This window comes from Spea bombifrons, chromosome 6, assembly GCF_027358695.1.
Source record: "Spea bombifrons isolate aSpeBom1 chromosome 6, aSpeBom1.2.pri, whole genome shotgun sequence".
Classification (NCBI taxonomy): domain Eukaryota; kingdom Metazoa; phylum Chordata; class Amphibia; order Anura; family Pelobatidae; genus Spea; species Spea bombifrons.
The window spans coordinates 5,492,854-5,517,278 of record NC_071092.1 but is presented as its reverse complement, the minus strand read 5'-3'; the positions used below and the strand labels follow the sequence as shown (position 1 = coordinate 5,517,278).

At 42.8% G+C, this 24,425-nt stretch overlaps 2 protein-coding genes across 6 annotated transcripts; one reads left to right on the top strand and one right to left on the bottom strand.

Annotated features, from left to right (window-relative positions):
• Positions 1–537: 537 nt before the first annotated feature.
• On the bottom strand, positions 538–14,383 carry LOC128500443 (tubulin tyrosine ligase 3-like). Its single transcript, XM_053469605.1, has 19 exons — positions 14,294–14,383; positions 11,291–11,409; positions 10,733–10,844; positions 10,186–10,281; positions 9,586–9,756; positions 6,326–6,391; positions 6,141–6,201; positions 5,835–5,944; positions 5,313–5,469; positions 5,122–5,180; positions 4,685–4,813; positions 4,195–4,309; positions 3,949–4,029; positions 3,479–3,632; positions 3,101–3,249; positions 2,425–2,668; positions 1,840–2,275; positions 1,252–1,759; positions 538–789 (listed from the first exon to the last, which is right to left on the bottom strand). The coding sequence occupies exons 1-19, from the start codon at positions 14,294–14,296 to the stop codon at positions 581–583; spliced, it is 2,979 nt and encodes a 992-aa protein (XP_053325580.1). The 5' UTR covers positions 14,297–14,383; the 3' UTR covers positions 538–580.
• A 398-nt stretch (positions 14,384–14,781) lies between these two features.
• Positions 14,782–19,601, top strand: TADA3 (transcriptional adaptor 3). 5 transcript variants are annotated; one of them, XM_053470094.1, is made up of 9 exons: positions 14,782–14,906; positions 15,900–16,122; positions 16,281–16,531; positions 16,752–16,857; positions 17,002–17,146; positions 17,581–17,684; positions 17,877–17,986; positions 18,628–18,813; positions 19,094–19,601. In XM_053470094.1, the coding sequence occupies exons 1-9, from the start codon at positions 14,830–14,832 to the stop codon at positions 19,284–19,286; spliced, it is 1,395 nt and encodes a 464-aa protein (XP_053326069.1). In that variant the 5' UTR covers positions 14,782–14,829; the 3' UTR covers positions 19,287–19,601. The 5 variants fall into 5 exon arrangements, with proteins under 5 accessions (XP_053326069.1, XP_053326070.1, XP_053326072.1 ...); XM_053470095.1 differs by having other exon boundaries at positions 14,783–14,906; positions 17,002–17,143; XM_053470097.1 differs by lacking the exon at positions 14,782–14,906 and adding an exon at positions 14,937–15,072.
• Positions 19,602–24,425: the final 4,824 nt, after the last annotated feature.

Sequence of the window (24,425 nt, the reverse complement as noted above, 5' to 3'; positions counted from 1 at the left end):
TCACTAGATTGCCGTCATAGAAATGACATCTGCATGAATCCAGCGCAATTCATTATTTGATCCTTACGAAGATAAATAAAGATTTTGAATCGTACTGGACTCGATGTTTTTTCTATAACAGCAGTTAAGTCCGTGCGCTGCTTATCTGCTTGACTTGAATTTGCTTCATGTTTTGCATGTTTAGCATACAATCAGTGTCTGATTTTGTTACCCATATCCCTGTAACACATTTCTAAAATGTATATTTTATACGTAGTATCAGTAATTTATTCACATTATGTTGGCTGTAACAGTCTTTAGCGCCACATTGAAACAGGTATTAATCTGTTAAAAACCTGAGATATATTTTGTTGATGGTTTTTTTTTTGTCCCTCTGCCTGGGAGGATATTAAAGCACCAGCATATCGGTAAATTGTTTGAATGGCTGCATTAAGCAGAAAAAAAAATAAACATAGTCCGACATGGAAATATCCTGAGTAAATTATGCAAGTCTATACAATTAGGTATTTGTCCTGAAAACGTAAATGTTTGTTTTTTTCGGCGGCAGATGACCGCTCCGTGGTATTGGAAAACGTGGCATTCACATTCGAAGCGGCGTGGGGATAACGGGGTTCCGAATATATGGCGGTGCTCGTTCATGGCGCTTAATAGGGTTGGTTGTCATGGACAGGTGTAAGCAGGTAGATTTAGCCAGTAGCCTGCCACTTTTGGAACCTGTTACATAGGGGATCTTCAGGGAGTGCGGACCCTTAAAGAAGACGCTGGGCATCTTTTGTTGGTAAATGGGACCTGTGGATAAAAGGAATAAGGATGTTTCAGCAGAGTCTCGAATAATCTGACTTTTAGTTGGTTACACTTGACAATTCTGCCCTTAAGTTGTTCTCTCTACCCCAAAGAATTCAGGACATCCTCGCTTGTGGAGATCCTGAAAAAGTGTTATGGGGTAGCAACTGGAAAAAAAATTCTGGGAAAGCAAGTCGTTTTAAATGAACAGAAACTATGGAAAATAATTTTCTAACAGGACACACAAATATACAAACGTATCAAATAATGGGAACCTGTAACATGTATTTAATAACAATAAACGTTCACTTATGGAGAAGGCCTCAACAAAAATCTGAAAGGTCTTTTATCGCTTGGTTCTTGCTACATGTAGCTAAGATGAAAAAGTGTGTACGTTTTACGCGTTGTTACCCCATCCCTTTGGACAAAAAAAATAAAAGGACACATTTCTACTGTCAGTCATCTTACCGGTTGTTGCCCCTTTGTTAAGAATCGGCAAGACTTTAGAGTCGAGGCTGGTGAGCTTCATGTCTATGTAGCCTCTATCTCGTAGCCCGGTAGAATAACGCAGGACTGGCGGCTTCTCAGACAGGCGCAGTTTTAGGTCGATTGGAGAATGATGATGGAAAGTAGATACTCCGCTCTTATATAATCTACCACCATGTGCCAGTCCTAGCACATCTTTGTTTTCTGCCCTAGATATTTTAGGTGGTGTCAGAGTCGCTGTTGTCTTTGGCCTGGTTAATGTACACGGATGGCTTGCCGGTGATCCGGTAATAGCCTCTTGACTAGCCTGGGAAGTTGCTGTTGAGATGCTGGCCTGCACCATCGACGAAGACTTTTGTCTTATCCTAGGAGCGATAACCATATTAAATCCACCGTGGGACTGTCTCTGTGGAGGGGGACGTGGCTTCTTAACAGTGGATCCTTCCACCAGCAGGTTTATTCCCTTATACTGAGGAACATCTACAGAAGCCTAAAAGAACAAAATACAGTAAAACATGGTTAAAATATGTTAAAGCAAAACATAGAAAGGATACTCAGTTAAGGCAATACCTGTTTGTAGATGAGCTCGAATAACCCCACATCCGCTTTTGAGTCGCGTCTCCAATCTAACACCACCTTCAGGGTGTCCTCCTGCACCGCAGCGCAAAGCTCGGTGGTCACTGCTGTCGATGGTTCCATGGTTGGACTGGCGTTAATCTCAATCAACCAGGGTTGGAAGTTCTCTCCAAACATGAAATCTGCTCCGTACAATTCAAAACTGCTCTTATTGGGCTCCATCACATCTTGGGAACTCTGAATGGCGTGGATTATGGCAGATTTCATTCCTGGCACAATCACCTCCTTGTAGGCGCGTCCCGCTCGCATCTCTTGTAGATATTTCTGAAATTCATCGCAGGACCACATGTTGCTAGAAGGCACCAGAGGATGGCGCTTCCACGAGTTCTCATAGTACTTTTGTATGGAGTTGTTACAGAGATGTATGGAGCTGTAGTAACGAGAGAAGGTGTTTAGCTTTTAGTTTCAAGTCAATGAAAAACTACTTGTCTAGGTTTAGGCTGTCTGTTATGGGACTTTGGAAACTAAATATAAATAAGATACTTGAATAACATAACATTAATCCCACCACTAATTTACCTGTCTAGATTTTCCAAGGAGAAGGTCTGGGATGAGAAGCGAATGTAGCATTTCTTGTAGAACCAGATCGTCAAAGGGTTCCAGTCGGTCACCAGAAACCACTGGCGCACATCGAACTTTGTGCCGTAAATCAGCAGTGGTCTCTCAATATATTTTTGGATGACCCATTTCCCCTCCTTGACTATCCCTGGATCACTGCTATCCAGCTTTAGAATTTCTTCCAAGCGATCCATACAGATTATACCTACGCCGGAACAAACATTTGACTTTAGAATCTTACTCACAAACTGAAAACATGCAAGGTTTCTCAGCTTCAAATAACAGTATAAACTGGTCATTTTACTGAACATGTGAAATGCACAGGGATTTCATTTCAGATGCAATTACATAAGCAGCTATCATAATACCACGGGGAAATGTCTGGGCCGTTGATTAAAGTCCTTTCCTCATTAAAAAGAATGTGGGTGCTGATTCTGAAGATCCGGACAGGCATTGAGAGACACAGATGGAGGCAGAGCTACTCGTAAATAGAGAAAATGAGACTTGTGTATTTCTTATTTTGGACTTCATCTAGAGGAGTGAAAAAATTCTTCACCTTTTCCCTTTTTACTGTTGTCTATAATTCAGCAATGGCTGAAACTCTATCTAGCAGTGACTGACATCTCAACCTACTCACCTCTGCCACGGGATTTAGCTCCTGGTTTTACAATCCAGATGTTCCTGACGCCATCGATATCAAGCTGTGGATTCACTGATCTTAACTTCTCCAGCACATCGTTGCACCGATTCGCAAACAGATCCGAGTCTTCAATCGCAGCACCATCACTGTAACAATAAAAAGGGTACAGTTCATATACTCCTACCTGAAGCGCCATTGCTCCAGTTCACCGAAAGAATGTTGGTGCGACCCAAGTTGGGTCTCTGGGTTTAGGTTGACAAACAAATAAGAATTAGATTGACCGGTTATTTTAGAAATGCTCTTAATTCTAGATGTTCTCTCATTATAATTTAGTTTCTAATCGCAGCTAGATCTGCGCTGTACGGCGTCACTTACTGGATGATTTGATAGTAGCTGCGTAGAAACTCATTCCATGCTGCGTCAGTGACGATGGGAATCTCTGTATCGATATCTTGATGTTCCAATGTGCCGAGATACGATTCACAGGCTTGCAGGGCAGTCACAATAACCTGAGCTGGGACGCGGTTTGCTGGAGAGAAGAACACGCAGGGTTAAAATGAATGCACTTTGCAGAACTGTTGGCTGAAATAATTAATTGATTGGAGCTTTTTGTGTTTTAATCCGTCTAATAGTCCTAGATATTTACTTTAACATCTCTGGGAAGCAAATTGGATATTGTCATATTGTTTTAGGAGAACATGGAACGTTTATGCAAAGTTGATACCTTTTACTAGACCAACATAGAAAATAATGTAAAATTACATAAGCTTTCAGTGCCTTAGATGGAACAAAAGCTTCTATAACTACATTTTTTTCTATGCTGGTCTTATATAAACCCTACTCACCGTCCCAAATGATGCCACTTCTGTGTTGGCTTCCTGACACCAGCTTCAGGATACTCTGGGCAGCAGTTAGCCAAAAGTCTTCTGATTTTAAAATAAAAAGAGATTTTCACAAATAACAGCAAGATACAAACTTCCTCGCTGTAACTTACAGAATGTATCATTACTCGGTGCTCTAGAATTACATCTAGATCTGACCAACATATCACAATTCAGAGAGGACGCAGTTATCATGATAAGTATTCCTACCCATAAATGCTCGCTTCTCATCAAAAACTCCAAGCCTGTAGCAACGCGGGAAAAAGGTGTCTGGAACAGTGTCATCAAACCAACGCAGATTTCTCAAATTCACACATAAGCCAACCTATAATAAAAGTAATTCATTTTGCTAACTTATTTGTTATCAGAGACTCAAGTATTAGGCCAGTCAAGTCAGCAGACTTACAGCATGTTTCACCCCAAAAATAAGCAGCCGCCACAGTTCTTCCACAGTTTAGGAAGTAACTCGAGTGCGTTTCCAAAGCAAAGGGGGCAAACAACTACCTACAGGCGATTTATGATTAATATATTGGGGTGTTAATGGTTTCCCTGATCATTCTATAACCTCGACAGAGATTTGCAAGCAATTAAAAGAAAAAAAAAATAACTTGTAGTTCTGCTTTCATAGATGGAGACAGATCGGTTCTCCGTGTACTGATGCCTGTCTTTAAATGGACTGTAAGTCTTTACATCCTCTTACCTTGGTTGTAATAGCTGCAGCATGCGCGTAATGGTTCGTTATCTGATCCTTTCGCAGGGAACGACAGTCCACGGAGTCGCGTCTGGTTGTCCACAAAAAATAGGGATCTTCATTGCGGACAAGACATGACTACATGGGGAAAACACACCAGGGGTTTCATATATATATATATATATATATATATATATATATATATATATATATAAAACAATGGTTACTCAAAGCATCCAAACCCAGTGAAATAAGAGGAAACGTGTAAAGGATACATTTATTCTTATCCCATTCAGTCTTTAAAAGGAGCCCCAAAGATGATTAAAGTCCCCTGGTAATTGTTCAGCTAACGTGGTAATCAGCATATTTCTCAGCACTTATATGAAATATGTACGATTAGAAATAAGAATCTGTATTGTACGTTAATATATACATTAAATATTTACCGTGAGGTTGTGGAAATCATCTAGATCACCGTCCTTGTCCATGTTATCACCATCTTCATCTTATAATTAAAAAAAAAAAAAAAAAAAAAAATAACACATAATTTAAAGAGCCGACAAAACAAGCTGGTCTAAAAATGTTAATTGACGGCAGACATTTGATGATGAGTAAAGCGCCTCCTCTGTATTATTACCTTCATCGTCGTTCCCACTTCCAACACCTTTTTCCCCGTCCATGCCTTTCCTACAAGGTTTTGTAAGGCTGGGGAGTTTTCTCTCCACCCATCCTCGCTCTCTGAGGCATCTGCGGATCACTGGGTACGGGCCATGGATGGTAAAAATCTTCTTCTCCTGTACGACGGTGTTAGGAGAGGAGATGCACATTAAATGATCATACTCCATGTTTCCATACCTCCCAACATTTACACTAACGAATCGGGGGACCCCCCCCAGCCTTCCTTTAAATAAATTAAAAAGAAAAGCAAGCGAACGTCCAAAGTTGAGGAACGCACGTCTCTGTTCCATCCAAATGAAAAAGTTGTATTAAAAATCTAAATGAGGACCATGGAAACAAGTGAAATGTTTGTAACAATACGGACCTTGGAGTTCTAATTTAGAACACGGACCATACAGTAACCCCCCGAGCTTCAAAATGACAAAATGAATGGAAATGTTTCTATAACATAACTAAATCAGTAACAGTGAGTTCTGCTGACCTTAACGGCGTTATCCGCCAGGAGTTTGGCCTGTTTCAGTTTTTCCGGATTAATTCTCGAGTGAAGGGTTCTTTTCCGCAGACGCCCTTCAGAAGAAGACGCTCTTCTTTCTAGAGTAATATGACAATAAATAAAATAAAATAATTATTTTCCCTTTAAATAAAGCTCTGTGTAATTATTCTGTATATCAGTGTTTGCGCTGGTGTAAATATATTCAAAGATAAGGATTTAAAATGTATAGAGGTATAAAAGTATATATATATATATTAAATACAGTACAGGTTATGTCAATATCATTATTCCTACCCGTTTTGGGACCTTCTTTCCCAATGGAATCCCCCCCTTCCTTGTGCGATTCAGAAGAAATCTGTGGAAAAACAATCGAAAGCAATATTTAGCCAAAAAAGGAATTTCTGAAACAGTGGAAGAAGAGGGGTTCCTGTTTCACTATTGAACGTATCCATTATTAGAAATAATAAGATGAACGGTACCTTCTGCACCACCATGGTGGCGGGTTGACTCAATCGGTAACGGGAATCAATAATCAAATGTGTGCTCTTTCAGAAAGAGACACGCGGTCCAACCAGATAAACGGTAAATACACCGACCTGTGTGAGAAAAAAGTATTTTAACATACCGGAGAATAATCTATCCTGATACAGGGCTGCATTAACCTCATAACTGCCCCTTACCCTGCATTATCTAAAGGGGGCTATATGGTAACCATACACAGAAATTAATATATCACCATCTTTTTTTTATTTTTTATAATTTGTACTCGTTTCCGGTTTTATTTTATTTCTCAATTTACAAAAATTGTATGTTTTCAAATGATGCAGTAACTTTCATATAACAGTGACTAAAGCCCAATATTTTGTGGTTTTTATTAATGTCATGCTATATGTAGTAATAATATTAAAAATAATAATAATAATAATAATAATATGCCCTCTGCTCATTATTTAATGCACAGTGATTATTTATATACTTATACACTTTACCGTATAGCAGGAGGGGCATCCCAGGTAGTCCCAGACCCAGGCCTGGCCCGGGTTGGGGGTATCACCGGCTCCCGGTACACCCAGCATGCACCGTCGCTTGCAGTCGGTCTGACACTGCCTGCTCGGAGTAATCCCGCCCCTTTTGTTTGTAGTCCACGTGACAACCATTTCCAGGGTAACAAGGTAAACTAAAGCCATCGTGACGTTGGCCCGGACGGGCAATCTTCAGCGACCTCGCGTGGACTGTCCCCAGGACACAGGCAGCATTTAACCCTTTCAGTGCCAGTGGGGAGGGCTGATACCCCTGGCGATTTGTGAGCATATAAAAGAGGTTTGAGGGAGAACAATCTGTGCCCCGACTGTACCCTTTACCTACTGTCTGTATACCTTTTATACCCCTTGATTGTACCCCTGCGGCTGTGTGTACCTGTATTATACCACTTGTCTTACTACCTGTGCACTGACTGCACCTCATGGATACCCCTAAAATTATAGCGAAGACGATCCCCTGCTACGAATAAATGTGTATTTATCTGTGTAAATGAATGACAACTATACATCGATAATACAGCTTGCAAACTTATACCAGTCAACAGTAGCTACAACCACCACGCCAAGTAAAATGTTTTGCCCAGTGTTCTAAAGTATACAGCACCATTTGTACTAGATCCTTTCAGTGGTCCTTCCGTGGCTTCTGAGTGCAGCTTCTTGTCTTGATTTGTATTAAATCAGACTGAATAACGTGCGCCGCCAACAAAATGGGTTTGGGTTTGTTTTACTATTTTATCCATTGGTCTCAAGTTTCCAACATCTCCCCATAGCGCACCGAGGTGTTTAATACACAAAGCGACGTAAAGAGTATCAGGAATTGCGTTACTCGCCCGCTAGAACCAAGTAGAGGAAGTTGCATACTAACACGTTATTGAAATAACACTTCGACCACTTCCCCAACGGCGTCACCATCGGCACTCACTACCTTTTCTCTTTGCACTCAAGTTCCACGACATTAAAAAGTGTACTAGAAACTCACCTGTTTACCGCGGGAGCAGACATCCCACCTTTCTGTTCAAAAGGGTCTGGAGAACTATTCCTCCCCATTACATTACTTCTACCTCTTTGATACATATCTCCCCTCTCTTTGGTGGCAGCTAATTTGTTCTGGCAGCCTTAGCAAGGGTGGGGAGGAAAAATATAAAACAGGCAATATTGGTTATTTACACCAGTTGTGTAGTCTTTTGAGAAAAACACAAATTCCTTACTTTTAAACCATTTCATTCCCAGTCTTATTGATTGAAATACAGAAAGATAAAAAAATAAAACTACCCACAAACTGTGACGGTGGAGTTTCCTTTTAAACGATATTGACAAAGAATCGGATGACAAATCAACTGCTCTGTCATTCTGATCGACCAATCGCAACGTGAAATCAAACAAACGTAAGGCAGGTGAGGGTCTGGATCTGAGAAAGCTCCATCCACGGTTCAACCATGAAATGATGCACGTGCTATTGGGTCAGATGTATCATTAATAACCATTACTAAAAATGAACAGCAAAACTGAGTAGAAATCTGCTCAAAAAGGTAAAATGTACGTTTTTGATCACTGAATAGTCTACTGAAAAATACGAGTTTAAGTAACATGCACAAAGCTGCACACAGGAGACAGGACAAAAAGGCTTTATTTATTTTTTGAATAAGAAAAAAAAAAATCTACAGTTAAGTGCAAAAAGCAGAAGAAACAGAAGATACGACTTTAGCTTCCCAATTTTCATTTGGACCTGGACCGCATGTAAACCTTTAAGTCATTTACAAAGAAGTTCAGGGAGTAACCGTGGTATTTGGCAAAAAAAGGTCTATGGGAGAGAGAAAAAAAAATAGCGATGCCTGTTCCAGAGATACAGACTCATTACTTTCCTTCACTACGACTGTCAATAAGAACGGGCGCACAGCCGTCTTAGCAGAAAGAAAGGTGTTTATTACAGCACCTCCGGATACAAGGGCAGTAAAACTGTATTTAATTAGCAGAACAACCACACTTTAATGACACACCTCGTGTAGTGCAGGTGGTTGGGTCACCGCCTCACGGAGCAAGTGAACAGTTCATCTATCATCTGTGCTTTTACTCATTTATCACTTGTATCGCTGCAGGTTATCGGTTCTTGAATAAAGATTAAAAAATAATAATTTTGTTGTGTTGGGAGGCAGGTAGGCTTTATAAACCCCTCTAAATGTCACTTTTATGACAGTTGGTTATTGGTTTCATGTCTCTCAGAATGTCTTTGAAGAAGAAAAAAAAAAAAGGCAACAATAAAAAAAGAAGAATAAAGACAAGCACATAATTTCTCTCAAAATAAACAATAAAAATATTCTGTCCCATCCTGTCGGGGGATTTGGAATGAAGATAAATGCCATTAAGCAACATTTCCCCCCCGGAGGTCTCCCTTACAAACATTCACTGCCTCGCTATTCTGCCCCGAAATGCAAGCCCCCTCCCTTGGCCCTATTATCCCCTGCCTGGCTCCCTTTTTTGGGGGGATAGCAAGGCAGAGATCGAGGGACGAATTGAGGAAGTTACATCCTGCAGTCTGATCCACAGTCTTTAAAACTGCAAAAAGAGAGAAATAAAAACAGTAAGTCACAGATATAAAAGTGTTAAGAGCTCCCCATGTAATGATGACTTCAAGCCAGGTTGTACCCAGTCTTTCCAAAACCAACAGAAAGGATCACAGAGCCAAGAAAATACAAGCTTACGTTCTTAAGGAATTCCTCAGCTACGATACGAGCTCTTGCGTTCACCGACAGCTTCATCTCGCTGATCTCTTTGTCTATCTCTTCCATGAAATGGATCACAAAGTCGACCAGCTTGTGTTTGTACATCTGCTCTGTATGGAAGTTTGTGATCAGGAAGCTAATATCGTAGCCCTGGGAACAAGAACACGTTCTTCAGATACAGGAGAACAATACAGTAATAGAGCAAAAACTTCTCATCACTCCTACACATGAAGCAATTAGCTTTCAGACAGCATGTGGGCATTTATATAAAAGAATTCTGAACAAAGAACTGGGCATGTACATAGAGGAATAAAATGTATTAAATTGGCGAAATAAATGACTGGGGGGGGAGCGGTATCTTCAGCAGAAGGGAAAATAAACCTTTTACACGGTAAGAGGTTAAGACAAAATGTATTTTGGGGGATTCTTATATAGCTCAATAAGCAACAAGTCCTTGTTGCAGGTGGGATCCATTACATAAGACACTACAGATCATATGGAAGAGACCCAGAGATTGTTGGCTCAATCAAGAGCAAACAAGTCAAAAATACAAATAGCCCCCCCTCCCCAAATCCTTACCTCAATGGGCTTTCTACGGAGGATAAAGAAATTTTCAGCTCTCATCATCATAAAGCGCATAAATTTATGGCACAAGATCTTTTCAATCTCATCAGCCTGGAGAAGAAGACGAGAAAATAAATTACGATTTGCCGAAGTTTAGTTGAATTGAAGGAAGACATCAAGTTGTATTTTGAAAGGAAGAAAAAAAAAGTTACACTGCCTTGGCTAAGACTTGAATGAAAATCAACATGATGTGTTATTTTAAACGTGATTTGTTTAGATATTCCCTGGATAACTCATCACATTATGGCAAGCTGAGATTCATCATGAAAAAATGTATTTAAAACAAATTACAAACACAAAGGCTACTTTATATGCTCCAGTGACAAAGTTCTGGGTTACTGGTGAGAGTTATCATCTCAGATAATATATAACCAGAATACTCCATATGAAACCTGTGCATAGATGGCAGTCCCCCAGCACAGACTGCTAATAATTTGAACAATTATTGTGCCTGATAACTAAAACGTGAAATGGCAGAGTTAGCTATTCCCAGAATACTCACCTGCTTTACTGCAATGCTGATGCGCACGGAGTTAATGGATCCCTCAATCAAAACCTTCTCTTTTTCATTTCTGCTAATGACCACCGGCTGGAGCAGCAGCTCTTTGCTACTCCTGTAATACAAGGTTATATTGTGACAAAAGCAGAAAGACAAGATACTATATAAACCAGTTCGTTATCAAACAGGCCGCATTTTATTTGTAAACCTCCATTAAAAATGTGTAAATATTGGGATATTATTTTCGTAAACACGCAGCCTGCATCCAATCACAAATCGCATCACTTTATACAGGAGATGGATCTCTTCTGTGAGCCTGGCTGTTATGGGGAGCTCTCTATTCATGTCTCAACCTCTTGCATTTAAAGAGTTAATCAGTGATTTGATAAAAGTATTTAACAGAAATATTTCCACCGTCAAATATTTCAGCTGCTCATAAGCACAGCATTTTGAAATGTGGTTAAACAGAATAGCAGGTGTTTTAAAGCTAGCTTTCTGATAAACTAATCCAGAATGGATGGGCACTAATATGGCCTCCACGGCATGTTTGTTTTTTTTTACCTGACTTCGACTTCGGGCTTGTTATGTCTCTCCACCACCTGGGACGAGAAGTTTTCCAGACATAGTGCTGCATGCAGCGTGGCACGGACTGCGCAGAGGTACGGGCGAAGTGTGGCGGTCTACGGAGGAAACATAGCAGACGTTAACAATTACTGCATAGTAGACAACATAAACAATGTATCTTATCTCCTGAACTTCCCTTCTCATCCGCTACCCTCACACAGGCTGATCCCGAGAACACGCAATGCGTGTATGTATGTATGTATGTATGTTTATATATATATTCGGACATAACAAGCCCGAATTCGAAGTCAGGTAAAAATGGTACATTGTAAGATACATTGTGTATATATATATATATATATATATATATATATATATATATATATATATATATATATATATATATATATATAAAAGCATAGAACATAAAGTAATAAAGACTCAGGAAAGAGACAGATCTGCTTTAGCCTTAAGTAAACAAATCCTTAGATAAGCCTCTGAACCGCAGAGAACTTGTTCCTAGAATACAGCCAAACATGAAAAGATCCATATAACCCGGCTCCTGTGCACACAGCGTGGAACGGCACACAATACCCCACTGTTTACATAAACGTATCCATAAATAAATGTTGGTAAACACTTCCGGAATACGTATTGCTACTTAATGCTTTCAGCTATTTCAATGAAATGCTCCCTATATTTAACACAAACTTTCCTTTGAATTCCTTTTAGGAACAAAAATAAGCAAAAGTATCAGATTGACACTTAAATCCTTCTTATCTTTTTGTGATGTCTAAAAAAAGAAAACATCCTACAGTTTCCCAAACAAGCTTCCCCCACGAGCAGAATAACGGCACAGCTTCGGCAATAATGAAACCGCGTCTATTTTTGGAGCCGGCTGTTCTCAGCAGAGATGGAAGACGTTACGGAAAAGCAGCTGTCCCAGCTTTGAATGAGTTAAAGCAAAGCAATCGCTATTCCGGAACAAGCAACGGGCAGGTAAAGGAGCTGAACCCGCGCTGGATGACCCAAACCCATCACGCCTGCTCTCTTATTATCTGATAACGGCTGAAATAGCATTACAGACAAAGAGGGAGAAAATCACCATAAAGATAGATCTAACGACACGATCCAGATAGGAAGACGTTCACCAGAATTCACAACATACCTCTACAAAATTCCCAAAGCCCGTAACACACGCAGTAGCTCACAGGCATTTCGACGCGCCCGTACACGACTACGAGTATTACCTGGAACGTTTCACTAAAACCACACGCCTTTAACCTCTATACAGGCCAAGAAGCTCACAATCTGTTATCACAACACGTTATCTACCCTGCCCAAACCGAGGCATTTCCACATACAGAGATTTACACATATTACATATATTCATACCTTTTCTAGGATTTTACTGTCAGAACAAACATTTAACAACGAAGGCTATGTATACAACACAAAAGGATTAACAAAGAAAACACAAAGTAGCATTCATTCCAAGTGTCCGGACAATGAATGGACACACACACTATATACATATATAAAGTACTCCTTTTATACAATTCATTGTCAACACAATACGTTGCGTTATTAGCATGCATGGCAGCCGACCAGCTATTCTTGAGGGACGGAAGGCCAGCATTTTGAACCGTCTTTGCTGGGTAACAGATTCAAATGTCAGAAGCATGACTGCATAAAGAGATTGAGAAATAAGGAAACCACAAGGCTGCGGAAAGGCTGTGTTTTTTTTTTCTTCTTCTTTCTTCTAAATCTTCAGTTACAACTCAAGAAGGACAATCTAACCTGGAAATTCTGCCCCGAGTCAGGAGTTTAGTTCTTTTTCAGACACAGTCTGGGAATTAGATGATGCGGTGCTTCAAATAACGGTATTAAGGAGTAAAATTAAAAATAGGTGTTATTTAAAATGTTAACATCTGGAACTAATGATGGATGCCCAGGACGCGTACGGAATCCTGCTGAGGAAAACAGCTGGCTTAGCATTAAACAGACTTTGTGTTTGGCGCAAGTCATACAGCTGATGCAACTGTAAGTTGAGGATTGAACACAGATAGTTTTGGCACTAAAGATATCAACGCACCAACTTCTTTTACAAAGGTAACAATTGTCAGTTTGGGTGCCCCCGGCACCACAGAGTCCCCGACAGCCCAGGTGCCCCCTGGAGCCACAGAGTCCCCGACAGCCCAGGTGCCCCCCGGCACCACAGAGAGTCCCGACCGCCCAGGTGCCCCCCGGCGCCACAGAGAGTCCCGACCGCCCAGGTGCCCCCCGGCGCCACAGAGAGTCCCGACCGCCCAGGTGCCCCCCGGCGCCACAGAGAGTCCCGACCTCCCAGGTGCCACACAGTCCCAACAGCCACACAGTCCCGTCACGTCAGGTGCCCCGGCGCCACACAGTCCCGTCAGTCCAGGTGCCCCGGCGCCACACAGTCCCGCCAGCCCAGGTGCCCCGGCGCCACACAGTCCCGCCAGCTCAGGTGCCCCGGCGCCACACAGTCCCGCCAGCCCAGGTGTCCCGGCGCCACACAGTCCCGCCAGCCCAGGTGCCCCGGCGCCACACAGTCCCGCCAGCCCAGGTGCCCCAGCAACAAATGCCAGTCAAATTGCTCCTGCACCAGTTCTTCTGGCACAACTAGCCCTTGTTTTTTGGATAATGAATGAGTTGAACCAAAATTTAGATTGTCCTGAAGCCAAATTTACCCGAAATCATTAAGTGCTAGTTGGACTGACCCCTGTCAGAGGCAGACAGCCGGAAACTGCACCCTCGGTATGTTAAGGAGGCCCCTGGGCTGGGCCCGCTCTTGTGCTCTCTGCAGAGACTGATTCACTCACCTCAGGGCCACTCCCATGCCCATGCCACGGACACTCTCCCCCTACCACCACCCACAATGCCTCCGGTATTCCCGGTGCAGGCCTGGGTGCCCCTTTCTCCACTACATGCACGACAACCCCACCGTATCCCCGAGGACCCCAACATCCCCCTCACCATCGCTCCGGTCTCCCCGATAGCGGAAGTGGCGGCTCTGCGCAGGCGCAACTACCTTCTTCCCCCTCACTGAGACAGCCAGCGACCGGCCTATACCATTCCTGTGACAGGGGAGGAATTATTCCACTGCTTTCTCTCCTTGATTCTAATTACAACCGCTACTTCGGAATTTACGATGGCATGATTAATAGTAATAAATAACCCAAGAACCGTTGGTACGGGTTGACTCAACGACGTATATTTTGAACATAAGAAAGGAATATTCGATGTGCTCTCCCTCTACCCTGAAAATGCATCCTTCTTGAAAGCTTCTCGCCATATTAGGGAATATGGAATGTTGAAGGATCAGACCAAGTCAGACTGTCGGGGGTGGATTGATGCCCCATTCAGACTGACTTTCATTACGTGGAAGATTATAAGTAAGACGAATATCTACAAGTATAGGTCACTTAACATTTATTTTACATTATTTCATGTCACAGAGTTTCTGTTCTTTTTAAAATATTCAGAGGGTCTCCCCTCTCGCGGAGTGCGACATGTCCATTGTCAGCTCAGCCAGCCCTCTCGGTGAGCGGTTTGGGCGAATCCATGTGGCTGAAGAGGGGTCTTTGAGGTAAATGTTATGCCTGAGTATGACTCAGCTTTATGGAGGCGGCTGATGGTATCGGTACATATTCGTATATTGAAGGGGGTATTAAATGTACGCGAAGCGCTCTTGGTAAATTAAAATCTAAAAGCGGATTCCCCTGTTCTGCAGTGGTATAGGCCGGAGGCTCCCGGTAAGTGAGAGGAGGTGACACCGGCCGCTGGTGCCCCTGGCCTGCCATCTGCTGGTGGCGGTGGAGAGGGGCTGGCAGGAACCACCAGGCTGTGGGGCGGAAGTGTGAGTGTTTAGTGCTGGAGAGGGAATGGTGGGTACAATGGCTGATGGGGTATGTGGGGGCAGGGCATGCATGGGCACTGCCTGCAATAGTGTGTGAGTGAACACTGCCTGAAATAGTGTAGGAATTGGTACTATTGCTTGCGGTGTCACTGCTTGCAAGTAGTGTGTGTGTGTGTGTGTGTGTGTGTGTGAGTGGGCACTGCCTGCAGTAGGGTGGGTGGGGGTGCGTGTGGGCACTGCCTGCAGTAGGGTGGGTGGGGGTGTGTGTGTGGGCACTACCTGCAGTAGTGTGTGTGTGGGGGGGTGAGTGGGCACTGCCTGCAGTAGTGTGTGAGTGGGCAGTGCCTGCAGTAGTGTGTGTGTGTGTGTGTGAGTGGGCACTGCCTGCAGTGGTGTGTGTGAGTGGGCACTGCCTGCAGTAGTGTGTGTGGGTGTGGGCACTGCCTGCAGTAGTGTGTGTGAGTGGGCACTGCCTGCAGTAGTGTGTGTGTGTGTGTGTGTGTGTGTGTGTGTGTGTGTGTGTGTGTGGTCTCTGCCTGCAGTAGTGTGGGTGGGGGTGTGTGAGTGGACATTGGCTGCAGTAGTGTGTGAGTGAGCACTGCCTGCAGTAGTGTTTCTGTGTGGTAGTAGTAGTGTTGCTGTGTGGTAGTAGTAGTGTTGCTGTGTGGTAGCGCACAGAGCAAGTTGGCTGCCAATAAACCGTTTGTTTCTCCCCTTCCTCAGCCTCTCTGTTGCCATGATGAGTGAATTAAAGGATTGTCCGCTGCAATTCCACGAGTTTAAGTCCGTAGACCACGTGAAGCTGTGCCCCAGGTACACCGCGGTGCTCTCCCGCTCCGAAGACGATGGAATCGGCATCGAGGAGCTCGACACGTTGCAGCTGGAACTGGAAACTCTGCTGTCATCAGCGAGCCGGCGGCTCCGTGTCCTGGAAGCTGAGACCCAGGTGACTTTTGCTGTTCGAGGTCACAAATATTTAATGTTTGTCCCGGAAATGGCGAATGTCTCCCTCTCTAAGTGCGCGGTGTGCGTCTGTCTAGTTGACTCCTCTCTCGCAGCTCTTTATTTACGATCTCCCCCTCTCTTTCTCTCTTTTAATTATAGATCCTGACAGACTGGCAAGATAAAAAAGGAGATCGAAGATTTCTCAAGGTGGGGAAGGAGATCGAGCCGGGAACACCCATTAAACACAGCAAACCCAAGAAACAGAAGTTGGACGGAAAGGGTAGTCACGCCGCCAACACCGGCCCCGGACGGCCCAAATCCAGAAACGTGCAGCCCAAGATCCAGGACTATGAGATGACAGAAGATCCCGTAGATGTGCCCAGAATTCCCAAAAATGATGCCCCCAACAGGTAACGTTATTTCTATTTTTAACTTAAACCTCATTTTTTTTCCTATCGCTATGAAGAGTCTTTAAGGCCTCTTGGAGTACGGAGTGGTTGGGCGGAAGCATCCTTAACGACAGGATGAGGGGCAGCGTTTCATAAAAGGTTTTGGCGATTCTTATTTTTTAATGAGGCTAAATAATAAATAATGCATGTTCTCGGCTGACTCGGTGGATCTGAAATGCAGGTTTTGGGCCTCCGTGGAACCCTACTGTGCGGACGTCACTTCAGAAGAGATAAAGGTGTTGGAAGATCTGCTGAAGCCTCCCGAGGACGAGGCGGATTATTACAAGGTAAGAATAAAACGTGAATCGAGCGGCGCTTGGCACGTACTGGTTTCACTGGTGCTGCGCCTTCATCCAAAGTCCACAAAGCAAACGTGCTCAGTTTTTTGGGGGTGTTTTTGTTTAAATATATGCTGTGTCTTTTGCTTTAAGATTCCACCGCTTGGGAAACACTATTCACATCGGTGGGCACAGGAGGACCTGCAGGAAGAGCAGAAAGATGGAGCCCGCGCCTCTCTAACCGGAGACAAGAAGAAAGGTGTCCTGGGACCGCTGACCGAACTCGACTCCAAAGGTAGTAGTACTTTATAATTCCTGGAGTGGGGGTTAAGTACAGTTACAAGGCAACGTGTGTTTTATTAGCAGCGGATACTTGGCTATTAAAAATGGACCCTTCATTCCCAGACGGCGATTGGCATCGATGCCTAGAGAATACATTGTATGAAAACTGTGTCTACGGGCATTTAACTGCTCACCAGCATGGCACGGGGGCTTGTGTTTAAAACTCGCCAGCCCTTTACGTATCTTTATCCCAAACCTTAGCGTCATAGTATGAAGGTAATGTGTGACGTAGCCGTTGTTGCGAAATCAAAGCCTAAAGAGCCCGGCAAGTACATAACACAATCGCGGCTTCTTGGTTCCATTCAGTAAAGAAAGCCTCCCTTATACCGTAACGTTCCGTAACATACACCGGGGCAGATTTATGTCACACGTTGTCCTGGCTGCTTTTAGATGTGGACTCTTTGCTAAAGAAATCCGAATCCCAGCACGATCAGCCAGAAGACGGCTGCCCGTTTGGTCACCTGACACAGCGTCTCCTGCAGGCTCTCGTTGAGGTAATTGCCCACGTTAACATGCGCGGTTAGGCTTCATGCTTGTCTTATCCAATGCAACCCCTTCTATTCCTGAAAGTCCATTTAATGACTTATTTATACAATAAATCCGATTTAAATACTTAATTTTAAAAGGAACAAAAGGAAATCATTTTTAATTTAGAATTCCATACTGGATTTTTTCCCCCAAACCAGGAGAACATTATATCCCCGATAGAAGATTCGTCTATTCCAGAGATATCTGGGAAGGAGTCTGGAACCGACGGCGCAAGTACATCTCCCAGAAGCCAAAATAAACCGTTCAGGTAATTAACATGTTATTCGCTACCTAAGATGTTGATTTAAGGAGTTTAAAGTAGCAATATTTCCAAACGGGGCCAAGAAAGAATGACAAATTTGTGTATGTAGAGCAAGCAACATCTACATTATGAGAGATGCTCCAAAATGCTTTATACTGTGTGGGGATGATAAAGTCCCTGCCGGTAAGGCCACTTAATGCATGTGTGTGTGTGCATGAATGTGTGTGTGTGTGTGTGTGTGTGTGTGCATGAATGTGTGTGTGTGTGTGTGCATGAATGTGTGTGTTTTTTTTATTTATTAATGTATTTCTTATTGTAATGTGGATGCTCTCTGTAGAACACTATTTATGTATCGTATATCATATGGACAAGGTACATTTTCTTTATCCCTAAGACCCCTGTGGCCTACCAAAGACTGATATGAAGCAATTTCCATTAAATTACTCGATTCCCCTTACTTTGCACATTCTTGTAGTGGAAGCCAGCTTATTCGTACAGCGCTATGTCTTTCCTGTGTATAGATAAATGACCAAAACTGAAACATTGTGATCTTCTGGCAAGGAGGATGAGCGGTTCTTTCATTTAAACATATATTTTTTACACAAATACGATTTTCTACGACTGATCGGTGATCGTTTTTGTTTCAGTGCCCCCCACACAAAGTCCTTAGAGGTTCGGATAAAGGAGGAGTTGATCGCTCAGGGTCTGCTGGAGTCAGAGGATCGCCCTGCCGAAGACTCGGAAGACGAGGTGTTGGCAGAACTACGCAAGAGGCAGGCCGAGCTTAAAGCTCTGAGCGCCCACAATCGAGCCAAGAAACAAGAGCTGCTTAGGTAAGGAGTCCCACCGCAGCCTAAAGAGTACGTCCTCTGACACGCACCACGGCTTCTTGCTTCTATGCAATGCCTTCGTTCTTTAATATCATGATCCCAGGTGTCACAAACTACATTGCAATAAAGGGCTTTATTAACTAAACCATTTGGTGAATCGAGGCCCTTACAGGGACACTTCAGCCGTGCAGGAGATGTTTGGTCTGGTGTTATAAATGTGTTACCTTGTACTATATTTTTATGATTATTTGTAACTTTTTTTGTTTTTTTTTTGCCGATCCAGATTAGCAAAGGAGGAAATGAATAAACAGGAGCTACGGCAAAGGGTGCGCATGGCCGACAACGAGGTTATGGACGCCTTCCGAAAGATCATGGCGGCCCGGCAGAAGAAGAGAACCCCGACCAAGAAAGAGAAGGATCAGGCCTGGAAAGCCCTCAAAGAAAGGGAGAGCATTTTAAAATTACTGGACGGATAAAGGGGGTTCCCGTGAAACGGACATGTGTTTGGTGGATTGGGATATGAAAGGCTGTGTGCTTTCAGCGAGCAGACTTGGTTACCAGGGAACCCCAGAGTACGGATGTGAGTCCATTTCGTTTGCCCCCTCGAGGACATTTTAGTGTTCCAATAGAAAACAGAACTTTTTTTATATAAATATTTGTATGTTGCATTCATTTTTTTTTTATTATTATTAATATTATTTTCTTCGTCCCCCAGACCTCTCCTTTGTGATCATATCTCCCATTGTGATATTTTATTTGGAATAAAATAAATGTGAAATATTTTGCCGTCCTGGGGTCGATTTAACAAGACACGAGTTACCGTTTTGGTTAGCGAAGTTTTTCAAAAGAAAGTTTGTGTAAAATTCGGTTAATCACGTAGACAGCTGGATACCCCTGCACTAGAATCCATACAGAATTAAACGTTTTGGTGATAAATCTTTTTGAAATTCTGAAAGATTAATGTGACAAAAGCTAGAAGGCATATGCTGTGTTATTATATATATATATATATATATATATATATATATATATATATATATATATATATATATATATATATATATAATTTATTACATACATACATTTTTTTTATTTTGGGGATAAGGTAAAACCAGATTCTATGGACTACATTTACTGATTACACTAAATATAGCCATTTGCCTATTAGCAATTTAGCTATTCTAAATGCATTTGTGCTTTCCACGCCTATACATTGGGAAAATAGATTTTAAATTACTTGTTTTGTTATGTAAACAAAAAGAGGTATTTACGTTTTACGGTAACTTACAGATACCAATAACGTTTATCTAACATTTACTCTGTGCTGTGTGTGTGTATATATGTATATGTGTGTGTGTATATATATATATATATATATATATATATATATCTAAATCTCTAATTTCAATCCGTAATGGGTGGGAGAATAGATTTATCCCTAAAATGCATAACAGACCCCTATCTAAGTGTCACATTTGCCCCAGACGTAGGCAGACTCATAAAGGCGCCGATACAGAAGCGCCGCTGCCAGCAAATAAAAATGATAATAGTGTTTTTCATATTATAGCACTTTTTTATCATCATGCTGTCCCTTTAAATTAAACGAGGGATATGTTTGAATCGGAGATCATAGCCGTGGTGTTGCCTAGCAACCATCTCACCCATTCTTACCAATGAATATGACTCGTGGTTAACCCTTTGTGAGACGCAGAGCAAAAGTGATCATTGGGGAGGAAAAACGATGTGCCGGATAATGCCTTTGGATGGTAAAGCAAGCCAAGATAAAACGAATTAAAAATTGCATAGAGGCGGTGCTTAAAGCTAGCCCTGCCCACTTAAGCATCATCCTTTCTGATTTGCTCGCCGCCCAGTTTTTGCTGCATTATGGAGGGTTCCGGTCTGTTAGTGTTTAAAGTTGGGTGATAAAGTTGCGAAAGCAGCTGTTCAGTCCCTGCAAATTTGGAACTGTTGGTAGCTATGAAGGTGAGGTCGTAGTTAGAGGAATGCCTAGGAGGAAACATTACGGACGCATTTTATATGACTTTGTGACCCAGTGATAGCTATAAAGTGCAAGAAAAAATAATGTATTTTGTTGACATAATTTACTTTTTACTGCTGTTTCTATACACATTATCGGGGCTGTAGAACCCTCTGATACCCTCATACCCAGCAAACATTCCGAGCTCCTAGAAAAGAGGGGCATCGGGGGAGCAAATTCCTCCTAAATAATAGGTGCCACCTATACAATCTATATATGCCAATAGAAAAGAGCTTACTGGCTGCAGGACCTCATCAAACAAAAATCAGAATGTCGCCGAAGCTCCAACAATAGATAAGTGTTACTTTGAAAATCTAAATCTTTTAAGGGGAGGAATAAATACCCTACTCCACATACCCCCCGCCCCCAGATTGTATTTTTGTTGCAGCTGTATAAAGAGCTTTACGAAATACGCGCCCTCCGGCTTTATAAATGTAGGTCATAATGTTCTTTATCCTTACAGCTCTGTGTAGTCCTAAACCATAAGAACTATGGTATGGGAAAAAAATCTCAAATCTGCTCGATATTATAATATAATCGGCTACAGTTTAATAGAATCCCTCAAGGAGCGCATTATATTCCAGCCAATGAAATCCCGGCGAGGACCGCTTTATACGGTAATGGAATCCGATGAATTACTGATATAACCTCCGAGTAATAAAGGTTCTTTCGTCATTGTCATCGGCTCTCGGATACTGATCGGGGCTTTTAGGGCTGTAGAACCCTCTGATACCCTCATACCCAGCAAACAGAAAAGAGGGGGGCATCAGGGGAGGAAAAGGGGACAAAGGAATTTGATTCTAAAAAGGGATTTGTCCCCCCGAAGAGGGTCACTTGGGAGGGATGCCCTGAACATGGCTTGCTGTCCTCTGTATATCACAGAAGGGCTATATCACGGGTACCTGCGGAGGAGTGGATCGCTTGATAAAGGCACTGAAAGCGCATGGTTTAGTGAATATACACGTTTAGGTTATTAATAGTCGCTGCGGCTTCTCGCCGGATCCTCCAGCGGGAAGCGCATTAAGATGCAGGCGGCTCCTTTCCGCAGAAGCCGGGATCAGAAGGAAAACGAAGCGCTCCATAAATAAAAGATTTGATTCATTTTCGCGCGGAGGCGCGGGCGCCGATCTGTGGGTGACTCCGGGGTCAGCGCAGCGGCGGCTGCAATCCATCACTGCGCAGGTGCGACGGGAATTAACCATTCGGACGCCAGAGAAGCTGGGAAAGAGACCCTGGTGACAAATAACGAATCAACTCGGACCGACAATGACAGAGAAGCGGCTCAAATCACCCGTTTCTTACTGTCGCCCCTTCCCGCCTGGCATTGCTCGATGCCTCCGAGGTGCATTTAATCAAAAAGCGGTTCACAGGTGAGATGAGCATTTTCGAGCCATTGATTTCTCTCGTCGATCTTCTCCTGCAAGAGAGAGGCTGAACATGCCCTGCCATTATTAACCCTTTATTTACAGCTCCGGATCTGCCGTCTGACACACGGGACAAATGCTAGTGTGCCGGTGGCTGGTAGGGCCACATACTTACCCACACGCTAGCCTTAAAGTGCCAGGGCTGCTTAGTCACGGGCAATCCAGCTCTGGTTATTGTATTTACTATTTTTTACTATTTGTGTTAAAAAAAGGGAACCCAGTATTTTTTTTAGGACCCCAAAAACTGCTGCTCCCACCTTCCACTAAGTGGCCAAATGACTGCGTTACAATGTGAAGCTCTAAAGACCCTACGTGCAATTCCACAAACGGACACTAGAGGGTGCATTTTGTATTGATAATAAAGGTCCCCACTAATAACGTGCGTTCAGTTATCTTATTTATTTTGTGCGCTTCTTATAGTCCCTTCATTCAAAGGGTCTGCCAAAACTAGAACTGCCGGACCAAGACAAACCGATACATATAGCAACGAGGACTCGGCTCGCAAGCTTACAATCTAGTTATTGTGACACAGTTAGCTGTCACAGTCAAGTCAAGCCTTTGCCAACCATGCTCTATATGCTCCATATATATATATGTATAAATATATCACTTATTGTTTTATATAGCGCCATCATATTCCACAGTGCTGTACATTGAGTGTGTATATATATATATATATATATATATATATATATATATACACATATTACATAGATAAGTTAATTACATGACTCTAAAGGTTGATAATAATCTTAACATCAATTACTATAAGTAGATTTTAAACCATTTTGCGGTGCGAAATCCTTGTTGAGAAACTGGTCGTACCGCTCTGGTGTAGACAAAAGGACAAGGAATTATAGGCTGAAGCTTAAACCAAACATTAAATAAAAATAGTACACTTAAGCATACACAGAAGGGACTATGGGCTTAGAGTAGCAGAGTATGGGTTAATCAGCATGGGTGTAAACTACAAGGTGCGTATACCAGAGGGTCAGAGGCTTAGGTGTAATGTAAAGAAGATTTATATTAAAGACAAGGTGGTAGATAAGTGGAACAGCCTCCCAGCAGACTAGATGGGGCCGAATGGGTCTATGTTTCTATTCTGTGTGATAGTTACACATTTCCAGGTCTGTTTTTCTGCAGAAATAACCCCCATCAGTAACCAGGGACCCCATAACCTGCCCTTTCTTCCAGCGACATCCAGGCAGCACTTGGAATATTTATAATTAGACCACAAAAAAATGATGCCTGCCGGCAACCTGCCTGCGCCGTGCTGGCGATGATACTTCGGTGCTTTATGGAGCCCTCTGCACTACGGACCGTGGCCTTTATTCAACATATTTGCCTAATTAAAGCTCACGATCCTTTATAATGACAGGACCCCTCTGCATCTGCTTCCTAAAGCCTCCTCTTTTATTAGGCAACGCTTAGATTTACGGCTCGGCTACATCAGGCCCTGCAGACGGGGCGTTGAAATGGCAGAAGGTGGCCCTTATAATAAGATTTATCACAGCTCTAATGCTCCGATCAGGGGCGTCACTGCGAACCGCACCGGGTGACACCATCGGTTGGGGTGACTGACACTTATTATTATTATTTATAGCGCCATCAAATTCCGTATCACTGTACCCAAAACTGCTGCCCCCCCCCCCCACACACAAGCATGGAGCGGTGACTGACTGTGTGTGTGTGACTGTGTGCGTCACTATGTGGTGGTGTGTATGTGATAGTGTATGTAACTGTGCATGCATGGATGTGACTGTGTGTGTGTATGTGAATGTGTGTGCATGAATGTGTGATTACATATGTGTGTGAATGAATGTGTATGTAACTGTGTGTATGTAACTGTATGTGTGTGTATGTGCGTCCTTGTGTGTATGTGGTCAGGTACTGGAGGAGGTCCACGGGGCGACACCATGAGTTACCACGCTGGGGGACACCAACCCTGGTGACGTCACTGACTCCAGCAGACAATATGCCTCGAAAATGGCCAATACTGGAGAATCAGTCACTTTCAGATTGTGTTACTGAAAAAGTATAAAGAAAAAAACGCATTTAAATGAGGCATTGCGTAGAACTCTATATAATGTCTGGACATCCTGAATAATGATCTCCAACATTACCTGTCTTAGTCATTGTATGCTACACCTATG

What these genes read in the sequence shown, in the direction of transcription:
- TADA3 (XM_053470094.1), top strand. Translation starts at nt 14,830, where the DNA reads ATGTCCATTGTCAGCTCAGCCAGCCCTCTCGGTGAGCGGTTTGGGCGA. An exon ending in AAAAATGATGCCCCCAACAG is followed by an intron (nt 16,532 to 16,751) that starts GTAACGTTATTT and finishes TCTGAAATGCAG; the next exon opens with GTTTTGGGCCTCCGTGGAAC. An exon ending in CGAACTCGACTCCAAAGGTA is followed by an intron (nt 17,147 to 17,580) that starts GTAGTACTTTAT and finishes GGCTGCTTTTAG; the next exon opens with ATGTGGACTCTTTGCTAAAG.
- LOC128500443 (XM_053469605.1), bottom strand. An exon ending in AAGTGGCATCATTTGGGACG is followed by an intron (nt 3,633 to 3,948) that starts GTGAGTAGGGTT and finishes TCTTCTCTCCAG; the next exon opens with CAAACCGCGTCCCAGCTCAG. An exon ending in TCGAGCTCATCTACAAACAG is followed by an intron (nt 1,760 to 1,839) that starts GTATTGCCTTAA and finishes TTGTTCTTTTAG; the next exon opens with GCTTCTGTAGATGTTCCTCA.